The sequence below is a fragment of the Oncorhynchus mykiss genome, chromosome 2, assembly GCF_013265735.2.
Source record: "Oncorhynchus mykiss isolate Arlee chromosome 2, USDA_OmykA_1.1, whole genome shotgun sequence".
In the NCBI taxonomy this organism is placed as follows: Eukaryota; Metazoa; Chordata; class Actinopteri; order Salmoniformes; family Salmonidae; genus Oncorhynchus; species Oncorhynchus mykiss.
Genome location: NC_048566.1, coordinates 35,107,732 through 35,127,518, shown reverse-complemented (window position 1 = coordinate 35,127,518; position 19,787 = coordinate 35,107,732). Strand labels below are relative to the sequence as shown.

Here is a 19,787-nt window from a genome sequence, read left to right as displayed (position 1 = left end):
GAGAAACAAGTCTGATTCACCAGGAGAAGAGTGAAAGCATTGTGCAAGCACACACCATGTGAAATTGAGTTCAATTCAGTGTATTTCCTATTATTGTACAAAAAACACTTGATTTCGCTGTTTCATAATCACAGACAAACAATACTGTATATATAAAAAAAGGCACTACATACAACTATGATATGTCAATCAAAGACAATGTGCATAACCTTTTATGTCTGTTCTGTGAACATTATATCCAGTGTGTATGTGTGCACTCCTCTATGCAGCCTCTGAACACCGTCTCATTAGAATGCCAATAGCTGTGCTTCACTCCTGAGAGCACATACACAGCCAGGTCTCCACGAGCATGCAATGTCTTCAGCCCAAACGAATCCCTAACGTACCACTATTCAAATGAGAGAGACAAAGAAGCACATAGTTACCCATCACATTATGACATGAACATTATCAATGATGGTAGATTATACCATTAAACTAACTTACTTCCTGGTTCCTCATCTCAACAATGGTCTCGTTAAAGTCATAAAATCCAAACTGACTGATTGAAGAGAACAGAAATGGTTAGTCCAATAGGTATAGAGTGTCACTAGTGTCGAGCCCACGTCTCAGAGATGCAACCAATGTGTGTGTAAGAATGCAGGATATACAACGGGGCAATTCATTTTGTGTAAAATAATGGTGGTGATGGTGACCATGGATACCTGGACTCCCATGGTGTAATCACGCCATCATCTGGTCCTCCAATCAACACCAGCTTGTTGATACGCAGGAAGTTCTTCCTCCACTTTGATGATTAGAGAGAGAGATACATGTATTTGTTTTGAGAGTGAGAGTAACTAGGTCTCTCCACATTTTATAGAATTTAAAACTACTTAGGCCAACAGTGTCAGTAGGGCCAGACTGAATCTGAAGTTTTATCAAATATATATATTCTGGGAAAGTATGTTAACCCAAACTAAATGTGTTGCTACAAAATGTGTAGTTCTGTTCATTATGCAGACAAGGTAGTGTGAAAGGAGAAGTAAGGAACTTTGCTGGAGATTTTGTCTCTCCCTTATCAGTCAATGATGACTAATCGAATCTAGGTTTTCAGTTTTGGATATTGAGATATATGCAGTAGGAATGAATTTCAGTACCTGTCATTTCCCTGTGTGGTCTCTCTCCATTCAGCAGGGCCAGATAATTGCTGCTCTTCAGGAAGCGTTCTCTTTGGTGTGGGTCTGGTAGGACAAAACATTTTGGTGCAAAAAAAAAAAAAAAAAAGAACAGTTGTGAGCCTCTTTACTGTGCTCAGATACACATCTACAAACAAAAGTTCTGGTCCTCTATTTGTTCGACAACCGAAGTTACCCTTTAACTACCCAATTCTGTCTTACCATTCCAGAAATTTCAGATGGACCATTTCTGTCCCACTGAAGAGTAGCACAGGTGAAAAACACGGGCCTTTAGATAGTGAGGAAAAAACAATGTCAGAATTTCTGTGTCTGTGGGAGAAGCACAACGAAAAGGCTAGTTAAATGTGGGTGGTGTGTGGAACATATAATGTGTTTGAAGTTCACATTCGGCTTGCAAAGTTTCACTTTTTATTTGAAATGTGAGACATGAATAGATTTTAGTTTTACTTTGTTGTATGACAAAAAGCAAAACTTCAATGTGTTAGAATTTGTTGGAGGAAATCATTTAAAAAAAAGACCTATACATAGAGTGCCTTGCGAAAGTATTCGGCCCCCTTAAACTTTGCAACCTTTTGCCACATTTCAGGCTTCAAACATAAAGATATAAAACTGTATTTTTTTGTGAAGAATCAACAACAAGTGGGACACAATCATGAAGTGGAACGACATTTATTGGATATTTCAAACTTTTTTAACAAATCAAAAACTGAAAAATTGGGCGTGCAAAATTATTCATCCCCCTTAAGTTAATACTTTGTAGCGCCACCTTTTGCTGCGATTACAGCTGTAAGTCGCTTGGGGTATGTCTCTATCAGTTTTGCACATCGAGAGACTGACATTTTTTCCCATTCCTCCTTGCAAAACAGCTCGAGCTCAGTGAGGTTGGATGGAGAGCATTTGTGAACAGCAGTTTTCAGTTCTTTCCACAGATTCTCGATTGGATTCAGGTCTGGACTTTGACTTGGCCATTCTAACACCTGGATATGTTTATTTTTGAACCATTCCATTGTAGATTTTGCTTTATGTTTTGGATCATTGTCTTGTTGGAAGACAAATCTCCGTCCCAGTCTCAGGTCTTTTGCAGACTCCATCAGGTTTTCTTCCAGAATGGTCCAGTATTTGGCTCCATCCATCTTCCCATCAATTTTAACCATCTTCCCTGTACCTGCTGAAGAAAAGCAGGCCCAAACCATGATGCTGCCACCACCATGTGGTGGTGTGGGGATGGTGTGTTCAGGGTGATGAGCTGTGTTGCTTTTACGCCAAACATAACGTTTTGCATTGTTGCCAAAAAGTTCAATTTTGGTTTAATCTGACCAGAGCACCTTCTTCCACATGTTTGGTGTGTCTCCCAGGTGGCTTGTGGCAAACTTTAAACGACACTTTTTATGGATATCTTTAAGAAATGGCCTTCTTCTTGCCACTCTTCCATAAAGGCCAGATTTGTGCAATATACGACTGATTGTTGTCCTATGGACAGAGTCTCCCACCTCAGCTGTAGATCTCTGCAGTTCATCCAGAGTGATCATGGGCCTCTTGGCTGCATCTCTGATCAGTCTTCTCCTTGTATGAGCTGAAAGTTTAGAGGGACGGCCAGGTCTTGGTAGATTTGCAGTGGTCTGATACTCCTTCCATTTCAATATTATCGCTTGCACAGTGCTCCTTGGGATGTTTAAAGCTTGGGAAATCTTTTTGTATCCAAATCCGGCTTTAAACTTCTTCACAACAGTATCTCGGACCTGCCTGGTGTGTTCCTTGTTCTTCATGATGCTCTCTGCGCTTTTAACGGACCTCTGAGACTATCACAGTGCAGGTGCATTTATACGGAGACTTGATTACACACAGGTGGATTGTATTTATCATCATTAGTCATTTAGGTCAACATTGGATCATTCAGAGATCCTCACTGAACTTCTGGAGAGAGTTTGCTGCCCTGAAAGTAAAGAGGCTGAATAATTTTGCACGCCCAATTTTTCAGTTTTTGATTTGTTAAAAAAGTTTGAAATATCTAATAAATGTCCTTCCACTTCATGATTGTGTCCCACTTGTTGTTGATTCTTCACAAAAAAATACAGTTTTATATCTTTATGTTTGAAGCCTGAAATGTGGCAAAAGGTCGCAAAGTTCAAGGGGGCCGAATACTTTCGCAAGGCACTGTAAGCCTTGCTTGATAGAAAATGACTTATGAGAAGAAAGTGACCATCACTGACCTCCATACTGGCCAGCCTGTGGTGATGAGAGGGAGATGAAGGACTGGACATTATGGTCAGGAAGTGTAGAAAGAAGTCCTTGACATATCAGACCACCTAGGAGAAGCAGGGGGAGACAACATTAAGCAGACAGAGCTATATCTCTATGTCTTGTTCCAAAAATGCTAAATAACTGAGATAGAGAGACCTTGTGAGAAGCAGATAAGATGGACGCCATGCTATGCCTCCTGCATGATTGGATAGAACATATTTTTGAAGCCCTGCACCTGCACCCACAGTGGCGTCGGGCTGGCCATGTTATCATACAGATCTATCACTGACATATTGGTACCTGGATGGGCCAGTCAAAATAAGATACAAGAAAAAATTATGTACTTGAAACATGTTATTCTATCATATTATAACATCCATTATAAACTGGGTGGTTCGAGCCCTGAATGCTGATTGGCTGAAAGCCATGGTATATCAGACCTTATACAACGGCTATGAATTAAAAATGTATTTTTACTGCTCTAATTACATTGGTAACCAGTTTATAATAGCAATAAGGCACCTCAGGGGTTTGTGGTATATTGCCAATATACCACGGGTAAGGGCTGTATCCAGGCACTCCACATTGCTGTATCCAGGCACTCCACACGGCTTTGTTCATGAGAACAGCCCTTAGCCATGGTATATTGATCATATTGACCACACCCTCTCGGGCGGGTGTATTCACCCACACCCTCCTTATTGCTAAAGTATAATGATATGATGGGCCAATATTATAGGATGAAAACGTGTTTGCTCCTGGTATGGGGGAAATTATGGATGGATTACCTTTTTCTCTCTGGAGAATGTTTAACAGGACAACAGCCAGATGTTTTTAGAGGAATGTGTAATGTTACATTTGTATCACAGGTGCACTAAAACAGGATCTTAGAAAATTCTCTCTTCATGTGAAACTGTTTCCATTAATACTTTTTTGCCCTTTTAGTGCTTTTATTTATGGAAACACGTTTTAATATTTATATTTATTATTTGAGTTTTGGTGGCCCAAAAACCATCTTTTATCACTCATAGACTGTATAAAGTATAAGGAATTGTTTAGGACCGTCAAAGAGGCCGTGGACAATGATGACCGGTTTGTACCCAAGCGTGTCGGCCAGGTTAACTCCACATAAGAGCAGCAGAAGTCCATTGATGTCCAACGATGCTCTCATTTTCAATTAAACCACCGAAAAATAAAGTTTGATTCCTTCAGCGTGCAGGAGATAATAATTAGTTACATAACCCTGGCATAATTGCATTACCCGAGAAATGTAAGTTCCAGTCTACTATGTTTACCTACTTTCATTATTACACATCTGCGTGGTGGGGTTCACGGAAGAACACACCCCCTTTTCCTCTATCATCTTATTTCATTGTCAGGCGCATGCTAGCCTCACTTGACTTTGAGTGTTTGGTGCCATCAATTTAGTTCACTGTAATTCAATGGTCACAACACGCACTTGGAAGGATGTTTACACTTTCCAGTCTGTGCCTAAATTCCACTCACAAAAGGATTAGACGGGAAATAATGTAAATGGATATAGATTAGATAGGTCTTTAACCATTGAGTGTAATGCAAAATGCCTCATCAACTAATGGTATTAACGATGACCGATGTACATAGCGGGAAAAAATATGTTTATAATGCAGGTTCTTCATTAAGATGCAGATGTGCCATCATTTGGACAAACAATTTGCACACTTGTTCTGATTGGGTTGTTCTGTACACCAGCCACCAGGGGGCAGAATGCAGAATCCGACCAGAGACTTATTGAAACTCCGTAATTCCGCTTCCAGTTGTTGCTCCACAAGTGTCATTGTAAGCAACAGGATTGTTGTTAGTAATGAGAGGGCTAATTTGAACTTCACTCGTTAGTTAAACGTCCACATATTAGTCAGGCGTGAAGCAAATTAACCTAAACTGACAAAGTTTTTGCTAAACTTGCTAGCTGTTGCGTGTTGTGCTGTTTTCATATATCACCCCATGTTCATTGCAGTTTAAAAACAAGGTAATGTGGCTCGCTGGCTACCTATCTATGTTATGAATAGTTTCCTCTTCAGATCGTCAAAGAGAAAATAAAGGAGGGAAAGAAAAGCTACAGGGCTTTTACTTGGAAAGTTCCTACTAATGCTCATCCAGCGGATCTTTTCCGTTTTACAGTTAAGCAGTGCCGCACGAGGGGGTGTGGTATTGGCCAATATTCCACCGGTAAGGGCTGTTTCCCTGCACGACGCAACGCGGAGTGCCTTTACAGCCCTTTGCCGTGGTATATTGGCCATATACCACAAAACCTCCGAGGTGCCTTATTGCTATAAACTGGTTACCAACGTAATTAGAGTATTAAAAATAAATGTTTTGTCATACCTGTGGTATATGGTCTAATAAAAATATGTTACTGCTCTAATTACATTGGTAACCAGTTCATAATACCTTTAAGTTACCTTGGGGGTTTGTGGAATATGGCCAATATACCATGGGTAAGGGCTGTATCCAGCCACATCGCATTGCTTCGTTCCATAAGAACAGCCCTTAGCCATGATATATTTGCCATATACCACACCCCCTCCTCCCTAATTGCTTAAATATACCCTTGTGTAGCATAGGAATCTTGCTGTGGCAGCCATTCCCTGCTACATCATCACCATTGCTATAGAAGTTCCCCATTTATATTACATTTTATATACCTAGCACAGGAGGTTGGTGGCACCTTAATTTGGGAGAATGGGTTTGTGGTAATGACTGGAGTGGGATAAGCAATTATTATGAGCCATTTTCCCCTCAGCAGCCTCCTGTGATACCTAGTACTATGCAACTCTCTGTGTACATCTATACCGTAGCTAACTGATTTTGTCTCCCTATTAGTAAAAAATGGCAAACCTAGAGCAATGGGTGAGCGACAGTCTGCACGACATCCTCGCCCTTAGTGACAGATATGTCGCCCAGTTCATGATCGGCTCTGCGCGTAAATCCTTGAGCGCTCAAGACTTTGTGGCCCACCTCAAGTCGATGGGCACCATCGACATTAATCAGAGAGTGATCGCCTTTGCACAGGAACTGTATGAAAAGGTCAAATTATTTGCTTTCTTCGTATTGAACTGCATGCTTGTTTCTTATTTTTGACCGTGGTTATTATGACCATCTAGTAAGGACTTTCCATCTATGTGTTTCAGATTCCTCGTAAACAAGTCGTTGAAAAGCCAGCCAGAGCGATAGAGCGACGTGTCATGGAGATTGAGAGGAAGAATCGAAATTACACCCTACTGTCGGACAGCGAGAGTGACGGAGAGGCGGTGAGGGAGAAGGAGAAGAAGAAAAGTAAAGACCGAGGCGATAAGAGGAAGCACCTCAGGAAAAGGGAGGAGAGTCAATCATCTAGTGAAGAGGAGACCCGTAAAAGGTAATCAACCTTGAAAGGGGTTTCATGTTGCTTGCTTGTGACACGTTCTACCAGCTTTCCTCTCTCTTGTTGCTTTTTAGCTAAATGTTGACAGCTGTATTTGACTTGTATGGACTTCAGGGAGACAGGATGCAGCTTCTGGAGTCTATGGTCTCATGAACTGAATTGCAACCATAAATACATTACAACAATGAAGCCAGTTACCCTAGAATATTTTGATTGTTTTCATGCTGTGTAGTCTCTAATTTTCAGCTGCTACTCCTCTGTGGCTTCAATGTCTGCTTGAACAAGTCTCCACTTAGATTGTGTGGTTGGAGTTTCTAAAAGGCCCTTCATCTTTCTCAGTAGTAAGCTGGGCCATGGCGACCAGAAGTCCAGTAAGAAGGATGAAGAGGAGGAGGCATCTCTCGTACACTAAGGTGCCTCTGCTGACCATCTGTTTAGTGGAATGGCCTCAGGACAAAAGATTGCATCCCCATTCTCCAACCTTCTCCCAAAGTGCGCACTTCCCACTGGGGATTTAACATGGAAACTCCCTCCGGTCAATGTTTAAACCGATCTAGAGCCTTTAAATCTGTGACAGGAAGTGAATAATTTCACTCGTGAAAAGTGCTGGATGATGCTAATGTACGTCAAAGATGTAGGCCAATTATCTGTTCTTCTGTTGTACTCTTTGCTCTCTGGTATGGTTTGTTTACGACTTCCCTCTCTCGCAGGCTCCTGAGGCAGACTACCTGGAGGCCTGTGTTGTGTCGGTGCTACAGATCTACGTCACACAGCCCCCCGGAGACTGTCTGGTCTTCCTCACTGGACAGGTCTGACACACTCGCGCCTTGACCCCTCGCTTCAACGCTGACGTTCACATTTCGTCAGCTATTACGTCACATCTGCTCTCGCTCAACGTCAGATCCTACATCGGTCACTACACATTAGCTAGGCCTACTACAAATCACACTACATCTACTAAATCACACACTACATCTACTAAATCACACACTACATCTACTAAATCACACTACATCAGCAACCATATTAAGTCTATTCATTCTGTATGTGACTCTTTAATGTGTAGGGTGCCGTCTTTCAGATACGGGTGTTAAACGGGTGTCCTGACTCTCTGTGGTCACTAAAAGATCCCCTGGCACTTATCGGAAGAGTAGGGGTGGTAACCGTGGTGTCCTGGCTAAATTCCCGATCTAGCCCTCATACCGTCATGGCCACCTAATAATCCCCAGCTTCCAATTGGCTCATTCACCTCCTCTCCCCTGTAACTATTCCCCAGGTCGTTGCTGTAAATGAGAATGTGTTTTCAGTCAACTTACCAGGTAAAATAAATACATGACACATACATTTCTGCCAAGGTGTCTGTCCTTACCGCTCTCCCGTCTCTCTCTATTTCCACAGGAGGAGATCGAGACTTGCTGTGAGCTGCTGCAGGAGAGATGCAGGCGTCTGGGCTCTAAGATATCTGAGCTCCTGGTGCTTCCCATCTACGCCAACCTACCTTCCGACATGCAGGCCAAGATCTTCAGCCCCACACCACCTGGCTCACGCAAGGTGAGAGGACCTCTTCTGTCCATTTAAACTTGTGCCACAAGGGGGTGGTCAAGGACCACTTTGGAAATATGTTTTATACTCTGGGATCAAATAATGTTAGAAAATATGTATGCATTATTTTCCTTACCCAAATGGAAATCCAACCCAACTGAAGGAGATGGCTGCCTTTTTAACGATCCCGTAACCAATTGTGTGTTTTTTCGCGTTTTATTTGTGACTTAATTTGTACATTATGTATTTTTTTTATTATGTGTGTTTTTACGCGTTTTATTTGTAACTTAATTTGTACATAATGTTTCTACCACCATGTCTTATGACTGAAAAGAGCTTCTTGATATCAGGGGGGCACATTGGGGGCACATTGACTCTGTACCGGTACCCCCTATATATAGCCTCACTTTTTATTTTACTGATGCTGTTTAATTATTTGTTCATTTTATTTTCTGTTTTCTACTTATCTTTTTTTTATTTAAAAAAATGTGTTTTCTTAACTTAAAGCATTGTTGGTTAAGGGCTTGTAAGTAAGCATTTTACTGTAAGGTGTACGTACACCTGTTCTATTCGGTGCATTTGACAAATATAATTTGATTTGATCACTTAAGACATCATTCTTCAGATTCCTGCCTCCGTGTTTCTCATTCTCTTGTGGATGTTCTGTATAAACACATTATCTGATGTACAAAGTGTCCTCTCTGTTTCCTTAGGTGGTGGTGGCCACTAACATTGCAGAGACCTCTCTAACCATCGATGGGATCATATACGTCATAGATCCAGGCTTCTGCAAGCAGAAGAGCTATAACGCCCGCACTGGGATGGAGTCTCTGATTGTCACGCCTTGCTCAAGGGTAACACGCTAGCTTTGGTTTTTAAACGAGCCATTTCATGGTCATTGTCCTAGAAAGTATCATTCATGTGGCACTTGTCGGGGTTATTGTACCGTGGTTGTGGAAGATGCCTCTTGCCAGTATTTCAAACACCCGTTTCTTTGACTGTCTTTTTGTAGATTTTGTTGTTAGTTCTCTGGACAACATTCTGACCATTTTGCTGACTCCATCTGTGTTTTGATTCACCACAGGCCTCAGCCAATCAGCGAGCAGGTCGTGCAGGCAGAGTGGCTGCTGGGAAGTGTTTCCGTCTCTACACTGCGTGGGCGTTTAAACACGAGATGGAGGAGTCCACCGTGCCCGAGATCCAGCGAACCGACCTGGGCAACGTAGTGCTACTGCTCAAGAGCTTGGGTATGGAACATATGCTTTATGGAACAAAATCATGTTACAGTGATAAGTCAGGAAACAACATGTTTTAAAAAGCACAGAAGTCCTCTTGAAGTAATCCACTTAAGTATAGTCTGTAGTTCACTATTATGAGTTTGACTTACTTGACTTATTAGTTTGAGCTCCTAGTGGAGCGAATGGCCTGGGCCTCATTATGAGTGTCTTAAACCCAGGTGTCGATTTGTTTTACATTAGAGTGGCATATATTTTTTCCTGACAGGAATTAATGACCTTATCCACTTTGACTTCATGGACCCGCCCCCTCACGAGACCCTGGTGTTAGCTCTGGAGCAGCTGTACGCACTGGATGCACTCAACCACCTCGGAGAGCTCACCAAGGTAACTAACGCCGGACTGTCTATCAAAACAACGGCACCATTCCAATACTTTTATATCGCATTGTCACCGTTCCCTCCTCCCTTCCTTGTTGAATAAGAAAAAGGCTTCTACGGCTATCCCATCACCATTTAATGTTGGAAATAAGACCTATAGTGATCCTGATGTTATCTCATGTGAATGTAATAACTTTTTTGTGAAGGTGGGTTCCTCACTGTCAATGAAAATCAAAAACATACGTTAAGGAACATTTCCCTTCTCTGCGTTAGTTTGATCCACCTGGTGTAATGGAGGTGATTGGTAACTTAAAGAAATCAGCAGCAATTAATGATAAGGTGCCTTTTTGGTGAAATCAGTGTCTTCCTCCGTTATTGAGCCTCTAACGTATATATCTTACTTCACCAAATCAATGCAAACTGGTATTGTTCCTAAAGATTTGAAAATTGCCAAAGTTATCCCCCTCTATAAGATCCAAGATATTTTACAAATTATTGCACAATATCTGTACTACCATGTTTTTCTAAAATCCTAGAGAAACTGGTGTATAAAAGAATGTTGAATGTTAAACCAACACTGTATTATATATAAGCACCAATATGTTTTTTGTAAAAATAAAAAAAAACTACTTGATTTGGCTCTTTTATAACTTGAGGATAAAATATCTACAGCCCTGAAGAACAATGAATACGCTCTTAGCATCTTTGTAGATTTATCCAAAGCGTTTGACACAGTTGATCATGACATATCACTTGCTAAATTGTTTTCATGATTATACATGTGGCTATATAATTCCGTATATGATAGAGAACAAGTTGTATATGCAAATGGTTGTGCATCTACCGTACTTCCCATTCTTTTTGCTGAGGATACCAACTTGATTTTATCAGACAAGAATTTTGATTCAATAATCAACGAAGCCAACTCAGGCATGGGCAAATTTTCTGAATTTCCAGATCTTATCTGGAATCTGGATCTTATCTTTAAATGAAAAAAAAAAATTGGGCTTCATTGTATTTACTGGTAAGAATAAGAAATATTTTTAAAAGAGCCAGAATCACAATTGGTGGGAATGAAATGGACCAGGTTTCATTTACTAAATTCCTAGGTGTTCTAGTTGATGAGAAGTTGTCCTGGAAATATCATATTCACTTTGTGTGCAGCAAAGTGGTGAAGTCCTTTGGTGTCATCAGAAAGGTAAGTGATTTGGGTCATCAGGCTTGCTTCCTAACACTATACTATAGCTTAATTTACCCGTTTCTCATTTACTTCAATTATCATTTACTTCAGCATTAATATACTCAAATGATGCACCGTCATCTACAAATATACATACCTCCCAGACAACTTACCTAAACCCTTCAATCGTTTAAAATTTTTAATTGAACCTTTTATTTAACTAGGCAAGTCAGTTAAGAACAAATTCTTATTTACAATGCCTGGATTCAAGCCAGGGCCTCTTGCACTGAGTTAAAGTGCCTTAGACCGCTGCACCACTCAGGAGCCCAAATCATTTCAGGTTAATTCCCAAATCGATAACCTTTCCCCTCCCACTGCCGCACCTCACATAGTCAATTCTCTAGCCGATACAGAGGTTTCATACTCTGGAATTCCTATCTTCACATTGCCAAAACATCATCATCCCTCAATAACTTCAAGCGTAGATTAGGGGTCAGCCCGATGAACCAAACTACCCAGTAGTCTCCTCCTTGTAGCCTAACCCCCACTCTTACACACATACACACACAATCAAACATGTTTTTTCTTTTATACTGAGTATATCATATACAGTTATAATTAGTATACTTTGTTTAACTGATTGAACACACTTTTTTTGTACTTATATTTGTGTATTGGTTTTTGTGATGAGGTTTTTATCTGTACTGTTTTGTCTTTCCATTTATTCTTTGGTGCGAATAAATGTAACCTAAAAAGTGAAAATGACCTCTGGGAATTAAGGAAGGCTATATAATAGAGCAAATAGATTCCATCACCATTAGACAAGTGAATGAACATATTGGCTTCTAATACCTTAGAAAGGTGACTATTTGATGTGAAAGGTCATGTAATGTGTGTTGTGTTCCAGTTGGGCCGCAGGATGGCTGAGCTGCCGGTGGACCCTATGCTGAGCAAGATGATCCTGGCCTCAGAACAGTGAGTCTCTATGGCAATCCTGGTACTTGCCTGGAACAAATGATCATCTTGGAATTCATTATTCTTATTGTTCTGTTACCTTGCTCATCTTTCCCCTTTCTCTATCTTTCCCCCTCACTCAATACTATTGAGTGCCAATTATTCAACAGGACATGAAATACCTTTTGTTTTTCACTGAACATTTCCATCTTCCTCTGTCTCTCTAGGTATAAGTGTTCTGAGGAGGTGTTTTGACCATTGCTGCTATGCTGTCTGTGAACAACTCCATCTTCTACCGGCCCAAAGACAAGGTGGTTCACGCTGACAACGCCAGGCAGAACTTTGTGGTCCCCGGAGGAGACCATATGGTGCTGCTCAACGTCTACACACAGGTCAAGAGGATTGGGTTTGATAGTTAGGATAAAGATGTGATACTACCCCACTTTGATGTTTTCACTTGTTTCATATAAGGTTTCAGGGTAGCAGTTCTGGGTCATGTTCATTTGGCACCAACTGTAAAAAAATAAATAAAAACGGACTGAAACATGGAGGGACTACCTGAACGTGTCCAATAAGAACTGCATTTTCGTTTTTCTGTTGGAAACCATTTTACCATGGTAATGCAGGAGAAGGCATCTAGGTTCAGCAGCGGGCTGATTTTTGTCGGAGCAGCGGGTCGGGGGGCCGGAACATAATTATTTGTACACTGCAAATAAGCAAGTAAGCCCAAAAAGAGGTTGTATTTGAAAATAATAATTTCATACCTTGATTACATTGAGGCACGATCACATGACTCTTTTTTAAAATTATTTGTGAGAATACTTGGGAACAGATGATCTATATTTAACTCTTTTTTTTTTTTCTGAATCCCTGGTGATTTTAGTATTTTTTGACCAAAAACTAAAATCCCAAAAAAAACACGTTAAATAGTTGGGGGCTGAAAAGCCCCCCCTGTTTTGTCCTGATTTTGGAGCAAAACTCAAAGTTCTATGTCAGGGTTTCCCAAACTTGGTCCTCGGAACCCCAAGGTTTTTGCCCAAGCACTACACAGCTGATTCAAATAATCAACTAATCATCAAGCTTTGATCATTTGAATGAGCTGTGTAGCGTTAGGGCAAACGCTGTTCTATGTTTTGTTTTCAGTCTGTGATATTGACTGCCTCATTTGTCCCTCAGTGGCTGGAGAGTGGCTACTCCACCCAGTGGTGCTATGAGAACTTCATCCAGTTCCGCTCCATGAAGCGGGCGCGGGATGTCAGGGAGGGCCTGATGGACAGGATCGAGGTGGAGGTGTGCAGCTCAGGCGGCGACATTGTGCCCATCCGCAAGGTCGGTGTGACTGTGAATGCACCTTAACCTCATGACAATGAAAACACTATAAAATCGCTTCATCTTGTAAACCATACATTTTTTTAAAACACCCTCCTAGAGCGTAGACCAGTGTTTCCCAACCCCAGTCCTTGGGTACCCCCCCCCCCCAAACAGCACACCTGATTCAACTTGTCAACTAAATATCAAGCCCTCCATGTTGAATCAGGTGCTTTTGTCTGGTGCTACAACTAAAAGTGGGCTGTTGGGGGTACTGGAGGACCGGAGCTGGGGAACACTGGCCTAGACCACTTTGTTCCACTTCTAATTTGCTGTGTTACCTGACACCAAGCTCTTTGTTACATGTGTAGCCAATGTGTGAATATGCTTCACACGACATCTGTGTGCATGCCCCTTTAAACCAGTGACTGTGCAAATTTAGCAGCAGATCTGAGGGATTGAATGGACCCCTTTATAGGTGATGGGATTAGTTTTTGTCTGCTCATGAAAACAGTTCTTAAATCATGCCGGTTGTTAAATCATGCCGGTTGGAGAGGCAGGTTGAGTTCACTTAATATGCATCTGAATGGACACTCTGCTTTCCCAATTCCCAACTTCATCATCATAGTCCATCCTCCAGTGAAACTGCTACACAAGGACTCCCCAAAAGGCAGTCCGTGGGTTATTTTAATTGGAAACCCAAGTAATACAATTTAAAAAATATATATATATATTTATATATTGTTTTAATAATTTTGAAAATACTATTAAATCAACAGGAAATCATTTCAAAGTGGTTTTAATTCTGGAAATCTGTTCCCAAGTATTTCCACGCATAAATAGATTGTATGAAATCAAGGTTTGAAAGGACTCTGTTTTTGTCAAATACTAAATCTGTTTGGGATTTTTGCCGTCAATTGTCAGTGTACAAATTATTTATTTAATAACACATGATTTATTACAAATTATTTATTTATAACTATGTTTCCCCCCCCTCCCCCACACCATCCACTCAAAGAAAAATTGGCCCATGGCTGAAAGTAATTGGGGACCCCTGTGCTAACCCCTTTCCCCAGTTCAGTAACAACATCACCACTCACTCTCTCACAGCGTGCACACATACATTCACTCATACATCCTCTTTGTCCCTCTCACTGATACTTCATTTAAAAATATGTATTTTGACCTCAAATGGACAACCATGTAAAATAAAGGTGAAATAAATAGAAATGATCTCTCTCAGGCAGTGACGGCGGGGTACTTCTACCACACGGCGCGGCTTAGCAAGGGGGGCTACAAGACGGTGAAGCACCAGCAGACAGTCTACGTCCACCCCAACAGCTCCCTGTTCGAGGAGCAGCCCCGTTGGCTCATCTACCACGAGCTGGTCTTCACTACCAAGGAGTTCATGAGACAGGTCTTTGATCAGTACTAGTAGACGTGTGGTCATGTTTGTGTGTATGCTTCTCCGTGTGAGGCAGAGCTGGAGTCAGATGGAATCAATCCACCACCGTGAAGGACAAAGTAAAACTTTAGGGGAGAGTTGTTGCAGTCTTGCCACTGTTGTTGTTGTTGTTATTATTATTATTATATCAAGTGACTCTAGGTAGCATTGTCTTTGTATACAGTATTATATACAATGCCTTCAAAAAGTATTCAGACCCCTTGACTTTTTCCACATTTTGTTAACGTTACAGCCTTATTCTAAAATTGATTAAATAAATACAAATTCTCATAAATCTACACACAATACCCCATAATGATAAAGCGAGAACAGGTTTTGAGAAATGTTTGCAAATTTAAAAAATAACCAACAGAAATAGCTTACTTACATAAGCATTCGGACCCTTTGCTATGAGACCCGGAATTGAGCTTGGGTGCATCCTGTTTCCATTGATCATCCTTGATGTTTCAACAACTTGATTGGAGTCCACCTGTGGTAAATTCAATTGATTGGACATGATTTGGAAAGGCACACACCTGTCTATATAAGGTCCCACAGTTGACAGTGCATGTCAGAGCAAAAACCAAGCCATGAGGTCGAAGGAATTGTCCTTAGAGCTCCGAGACAGGATTGTGTCGAGGCACAGATCTGGAGGGTACCAAATAAGGTCTGCAGCATTGAAGGTCCCCAAGAACACAGTGGCCTCCATCATTCTTAAATGGAAGAAGTTTGGAACCACCAAGACTCTTCCTAGAGACTTGTCGGGATTGAGACAAAGATGAAAGGAGCCAAGTACAGAGAGATCCTTGACGAAGACCTACTCCAGAGCGCTCAGGACCTCAGACTGGGGTGAAGGTTCATCTTCCAACAGGACAACGACCCTAAGCACACAGCCAAGACAACACAGGAGTGGCTTCGGGACAAGTCTCTGAATGTCCTTGAGTGGCCCAACCAGTGCCCGGACTTGAACCTGATTGAACATCTCTGGAAGGACTTGAAAATAACTGTGCAGCAACGCTCCCCATCCAACCCGGATGATCTGCAGAGATGAATGAAAGAAACTCCCCAAATACAGGTGTGCCAAGCTTGTAGCATCATACCCAAGAAGACTCAATGCAGTAATCGCTGCCAAAGTTCGCCTCACAAGTCTTCAACTGGCAGCTTCATTAAATAGTACCCGCAAAACACCAGTCTCAATGTCAACAGTGAAGAGACTCCGGGATGCTGGGCTTCAGAGTTCCTCTGTCCAGTGTCCTTTAACCCATGTCATCTTTTATTTTTATTGGCGAGTCTGAGATATGGCTTTTTCTTTGCAACTCTGCCTAGGACGCCGGCATTCTGGAGTCGCCTCTTCACTGTTGAAGTTGAGACTGGTGTTTTGTGGGTACTATTTAATGAAGCTGCCAGTTGAGGACTTGTGAGGCGTCTGTTTCTCAAACTAGACACTCTAATGTACTTGTTCTCTTGCTCAGTTGTGCACCCGGGCCTCCCACTCCTCTTTCTATTTTGGTTAGGGCCAGTTTGCTCTGTTCTGTGAAGGGAGTAGTACACAATTGTTATTCAATACCAATCAAACGTTTGGACACCTGCTCATTCAAGGGTTTTTCTTTATTTGTAAAAATTTTTACATTGTATAATAATAATGAAGACATCAAAACTATGAAATAACACATATGGAATCATGTAGTTCCCACATATGCTCAGCACTTTTTATCTGCTTTTCCTTCATTCTGCTGTCCAACTCATCTCAAACCTTTTCAGTTGGGTTGAGGTTAGGTGATTGTGGAGGCCAGGTCATCTGATCCATCACTCTTTTTCTTGGTAAAATAGCCCTTACACAGCCTGGAGGTGTGTTGGGTCATTGTCTTGTTGGAAAACTAATGATAGTCCCACTAAGCACAAACCAGATGTGATGGAGTATCGCTGCAGAATGCTATTGTAGCCATGCTGGTTAATTGTGCCTTGAATTTGAAATAAATCACCAGCAAAGCACCATCACACCACCACCTCCATGCTTCATGGTGGAAACCACACATGCAGAGATCATCCGTTAACCTTCTCTGCATCTCACATGGCGGTTGGAACCAAAAAGCTCAAATTTGGACTCATCAAACCTAAGGACAGATTTCCACCTGTCTAATGTCCATTGCTCGTGTTTTTTGGCCCAAGCAAGTCTCTTTTTCTTATTGGTGTCCTTTATTAGTGGTTTCTTTGCAGCAATTCGACCATGAAGTCCTGATTCACACAGTCTCCTCTGAACAGTTGGTGTTGAGATGTGTCTGTTACTTGAACTCTGTGAAGCATTTATTTGGGCTGCAATTTCTGAGGCTGTTAACTCTAACTCTAAAGACCTTATCCTCTGCAGCAGAGGTAACTCTGGGTCTTCCTTTCATGTGGCGGTCCTCATGAGAACCAGTTTCGTCATAGCGCTTGATGGTTTTTGCGACTGCACTTGAAGAAACTTTAAAAGTTCTTGACATTTTCCGGGTTGACTGACTGTCATGTCTTAAAGTAATGATGGACGGTCGTTTTTCTGTGCTTATTTGAACTGTTCTTTCCATAACATGAACTTGGTCTTTTACCAAATAGGGCTATCTTCTGTAAAGCACCCCTACGTTGTCACAACACAACTGATTGGCTCAAACGCATTCAGATGGAAAGAACTCCCACAAATAAACTTTTAACAAGGCACACCTGTTAATTGAAATGCATTCCAGGTGACTACCTCATGAAGCTGGTTGAGAGAATGCCAAGCTGTGTGCAAAGCTGTAATCAAGTCAAAGGGTGGCTACTTTGAAGAATGCCAAATAATAAATATATTTTGATTTGTTTAACACTTATTTTGTTTACTACATGATTCCATTGGACCTCAATGTTGTCATATAAAACCGCATAATGGTGTCGCTGAACCATTGCAGATAGCCTTGAGTGCTTTTGGGTGGATCCTGTTTGTCTTGTCATTATGGTAAACCTGCATGTCGGGGCGGGGCGGCAGGGTAGCCTAGTGGTTAGAGCGTTGGACTAGTAACCGGAAGGTTGCGAGTTCAAACCCCCGAGCTGACAAGGTACAAATCTGTCGTTCTGCCCCTGAACAGGCAGTTAACCCACTGTTCCCAGGCCGTCATTGAAAATAAGAATTTGTTCTTAACTGACTTGCCTGGTTAAATAAAGGTAAAATAAAAAAATTAAAATGTGAAGCTTTAGTCTGATGCCACAAAAACACTTTAGGTATGACAAGTACGCATCATGACATGAGCTGCAGTGCAGTGGACAGTTAGGTGCACTGCTTCAAGACTATGTTATTTCATAGTTTTTATGTATTCAATATTATTCTACAATGTAGAAAATAGTTTTAAAAATCAAATTTAAAAAAAGGAAAAACCCTGGAATGAGTAGGTGTGTCCAAACCTTTGACTGGTACTGTAAATTAGCAAAAAGTTCTAAACTTGGTTTTGTTTTGTCATTGTGGTGTATTGTGTGTAGATTGAAGGTAAAAATACAACATTTGAATACATTTTAGATTAAGGCTGTAACGTAACACAATGTGTAAAAAGTCAATGGAAGACGGAATACGATTGAAGGGGCTGTGCTGTTATTCTTACATTACTTTGAATTAATGTTAATATATTTTCCCCTTTTATTTTAACTTCTTTCTTTGCCTCTCAAGGTGATTGAGATAGACAGCAGCTGGCTGCTGGAGGTGGCTCCCCACTACTACAAGAACAAGGAGCTGGAGGACAGCAGCAGTAAGAAGATGCCTCGCAAACAGGGCAAGGCCAAGGAAGAGCTGGGCTAAGGACAGGAACTAGAAAAGACTCCGATACTTTCTCCCCTCAGAGATAAGACAGCCAAGCAGGGCTGCCATAAGGAACAGAGATTTTTTTTTTTTTACTTTGAGGCCCTTGAGCCAAAAAAAAAAGGTACTGGATAAAAACTTGCATGGTTGTGGGCTTATTTATCATAAACCACCTATCGGAGCTAGACGAGCTTGATGATAAGGAAATGTTATGCACTTGGACTGTCAGTTTCCTGTGTCTGGTATGATGCAGGGTCCAGGGTGAAGTTTCCCCAAAGTACAGATCTAGGATCAGCTTCCCCTCCCCATGTCCTAACCATTAGGGGGGATGCAAAACTGAACCAATTATCAGTGTCTAGGTGTAACTTCACCCTGCTCCATGATGCAGAAACAAGCAGCAAGACAGATGAAAACAAATGGCTACTGCTTTGTATGTAATGGCCAATGACCAGCAGAGAGTTAGCATATTTACTTTCCCTAAATAGTTCACTTTTTTTGCCCAATGTCTGGATGTTGTTGGGGTTGTACATGTATTTTCTTGTCCCAATTTACACCTAACAGACGGACAGCCAACAATGCTGTGTGTATTTGACTCCAGTATGGTTCCACTATCTCTTTCATTTTCTATTGGAATAAACTTTTTTACAGGCACTTGCTTTGTCCTGCTTAGGCGCTAAGTGTTTGTTTTTGTTAACATGGGAGTGTCTGACAGTTTACATAGTTGCCTGTCCCCATTATTCATTAACCGTATGATAGCCCATACATAGAATTAGCTACTTCTAGTCTTTGATTTCCCTGTATGAGGAAGTTCAGAGTATCAGGGCTATATTTAGGTTACTGCTTTGCCTGTTTGAATGGCACAGGATAATGTGTTTTTTTTACCAGTATCATGTAAATCCTGGGATCAGGGTTTGTTAGTTGAAGTGTGTGTTTTATGGGTTGTTAGGATTTTCTGGGATCAGCCAATGGATACAACAAATTTCAAACAACTGAAGCGTGATGGGATCTCAGGATGATGTGCACATCATTAGTTTGACTATAGTGGCTTCAAGAATGTTTTCCACTGGATTAAATTAGCAAGTAATTCAACACTAATAATCTGGCTGATGTTCATTGGACTTTTAAA

General features: G+C 41.3%; 1 protein-coding gene and 1 pseudogene across 1 annotated transcript; one reads left to right on the top strand and one right to left on the bottom strand.

Annotated features, from left to right (window-relative positions):
* Positions 1-4: 4 nt before the first annotated feature.
* LOC110533739 lies at positions 5-4,716 on the bottom strand (annotated as a pseudogene).
* A 485-nt stretch (positions 4,717-5,201) lies between these two features.
* On the top strand, positions 5,202-19,312 carry LOC110534832 (pre-mRNA-splicing factor ATP-dependent RNA helicase DHX16-like). Its single transcript, XM_036933765.1, is given in 16 exon segments — positions 5,202-5,427; positions 6,282-6,485; positions 6,590-6,816; positions 7,069-7,081; positions 7,134-7,235; positions 7,533-7,631; positions 8,221-8,373; positions 9,078-9,218; positions 9,449-9,611; positions 9,868-9,986; positions 12,067-12,134; positions 12,341-12,359; positions 12,362-12,505; positions 13,290-13,442; positions 14,665-14,838; positions 18,533-19,312. Coding segments are annotated over 15 exon segments (1,902 nt in total). The 5' UTR covers positions 5,202-5,427; positions 6,282-6,287; the 3' UTR covers positions 18,662-19,312.
* Positions 19,313-19,787: the final 475 nt, after the last annotated feature.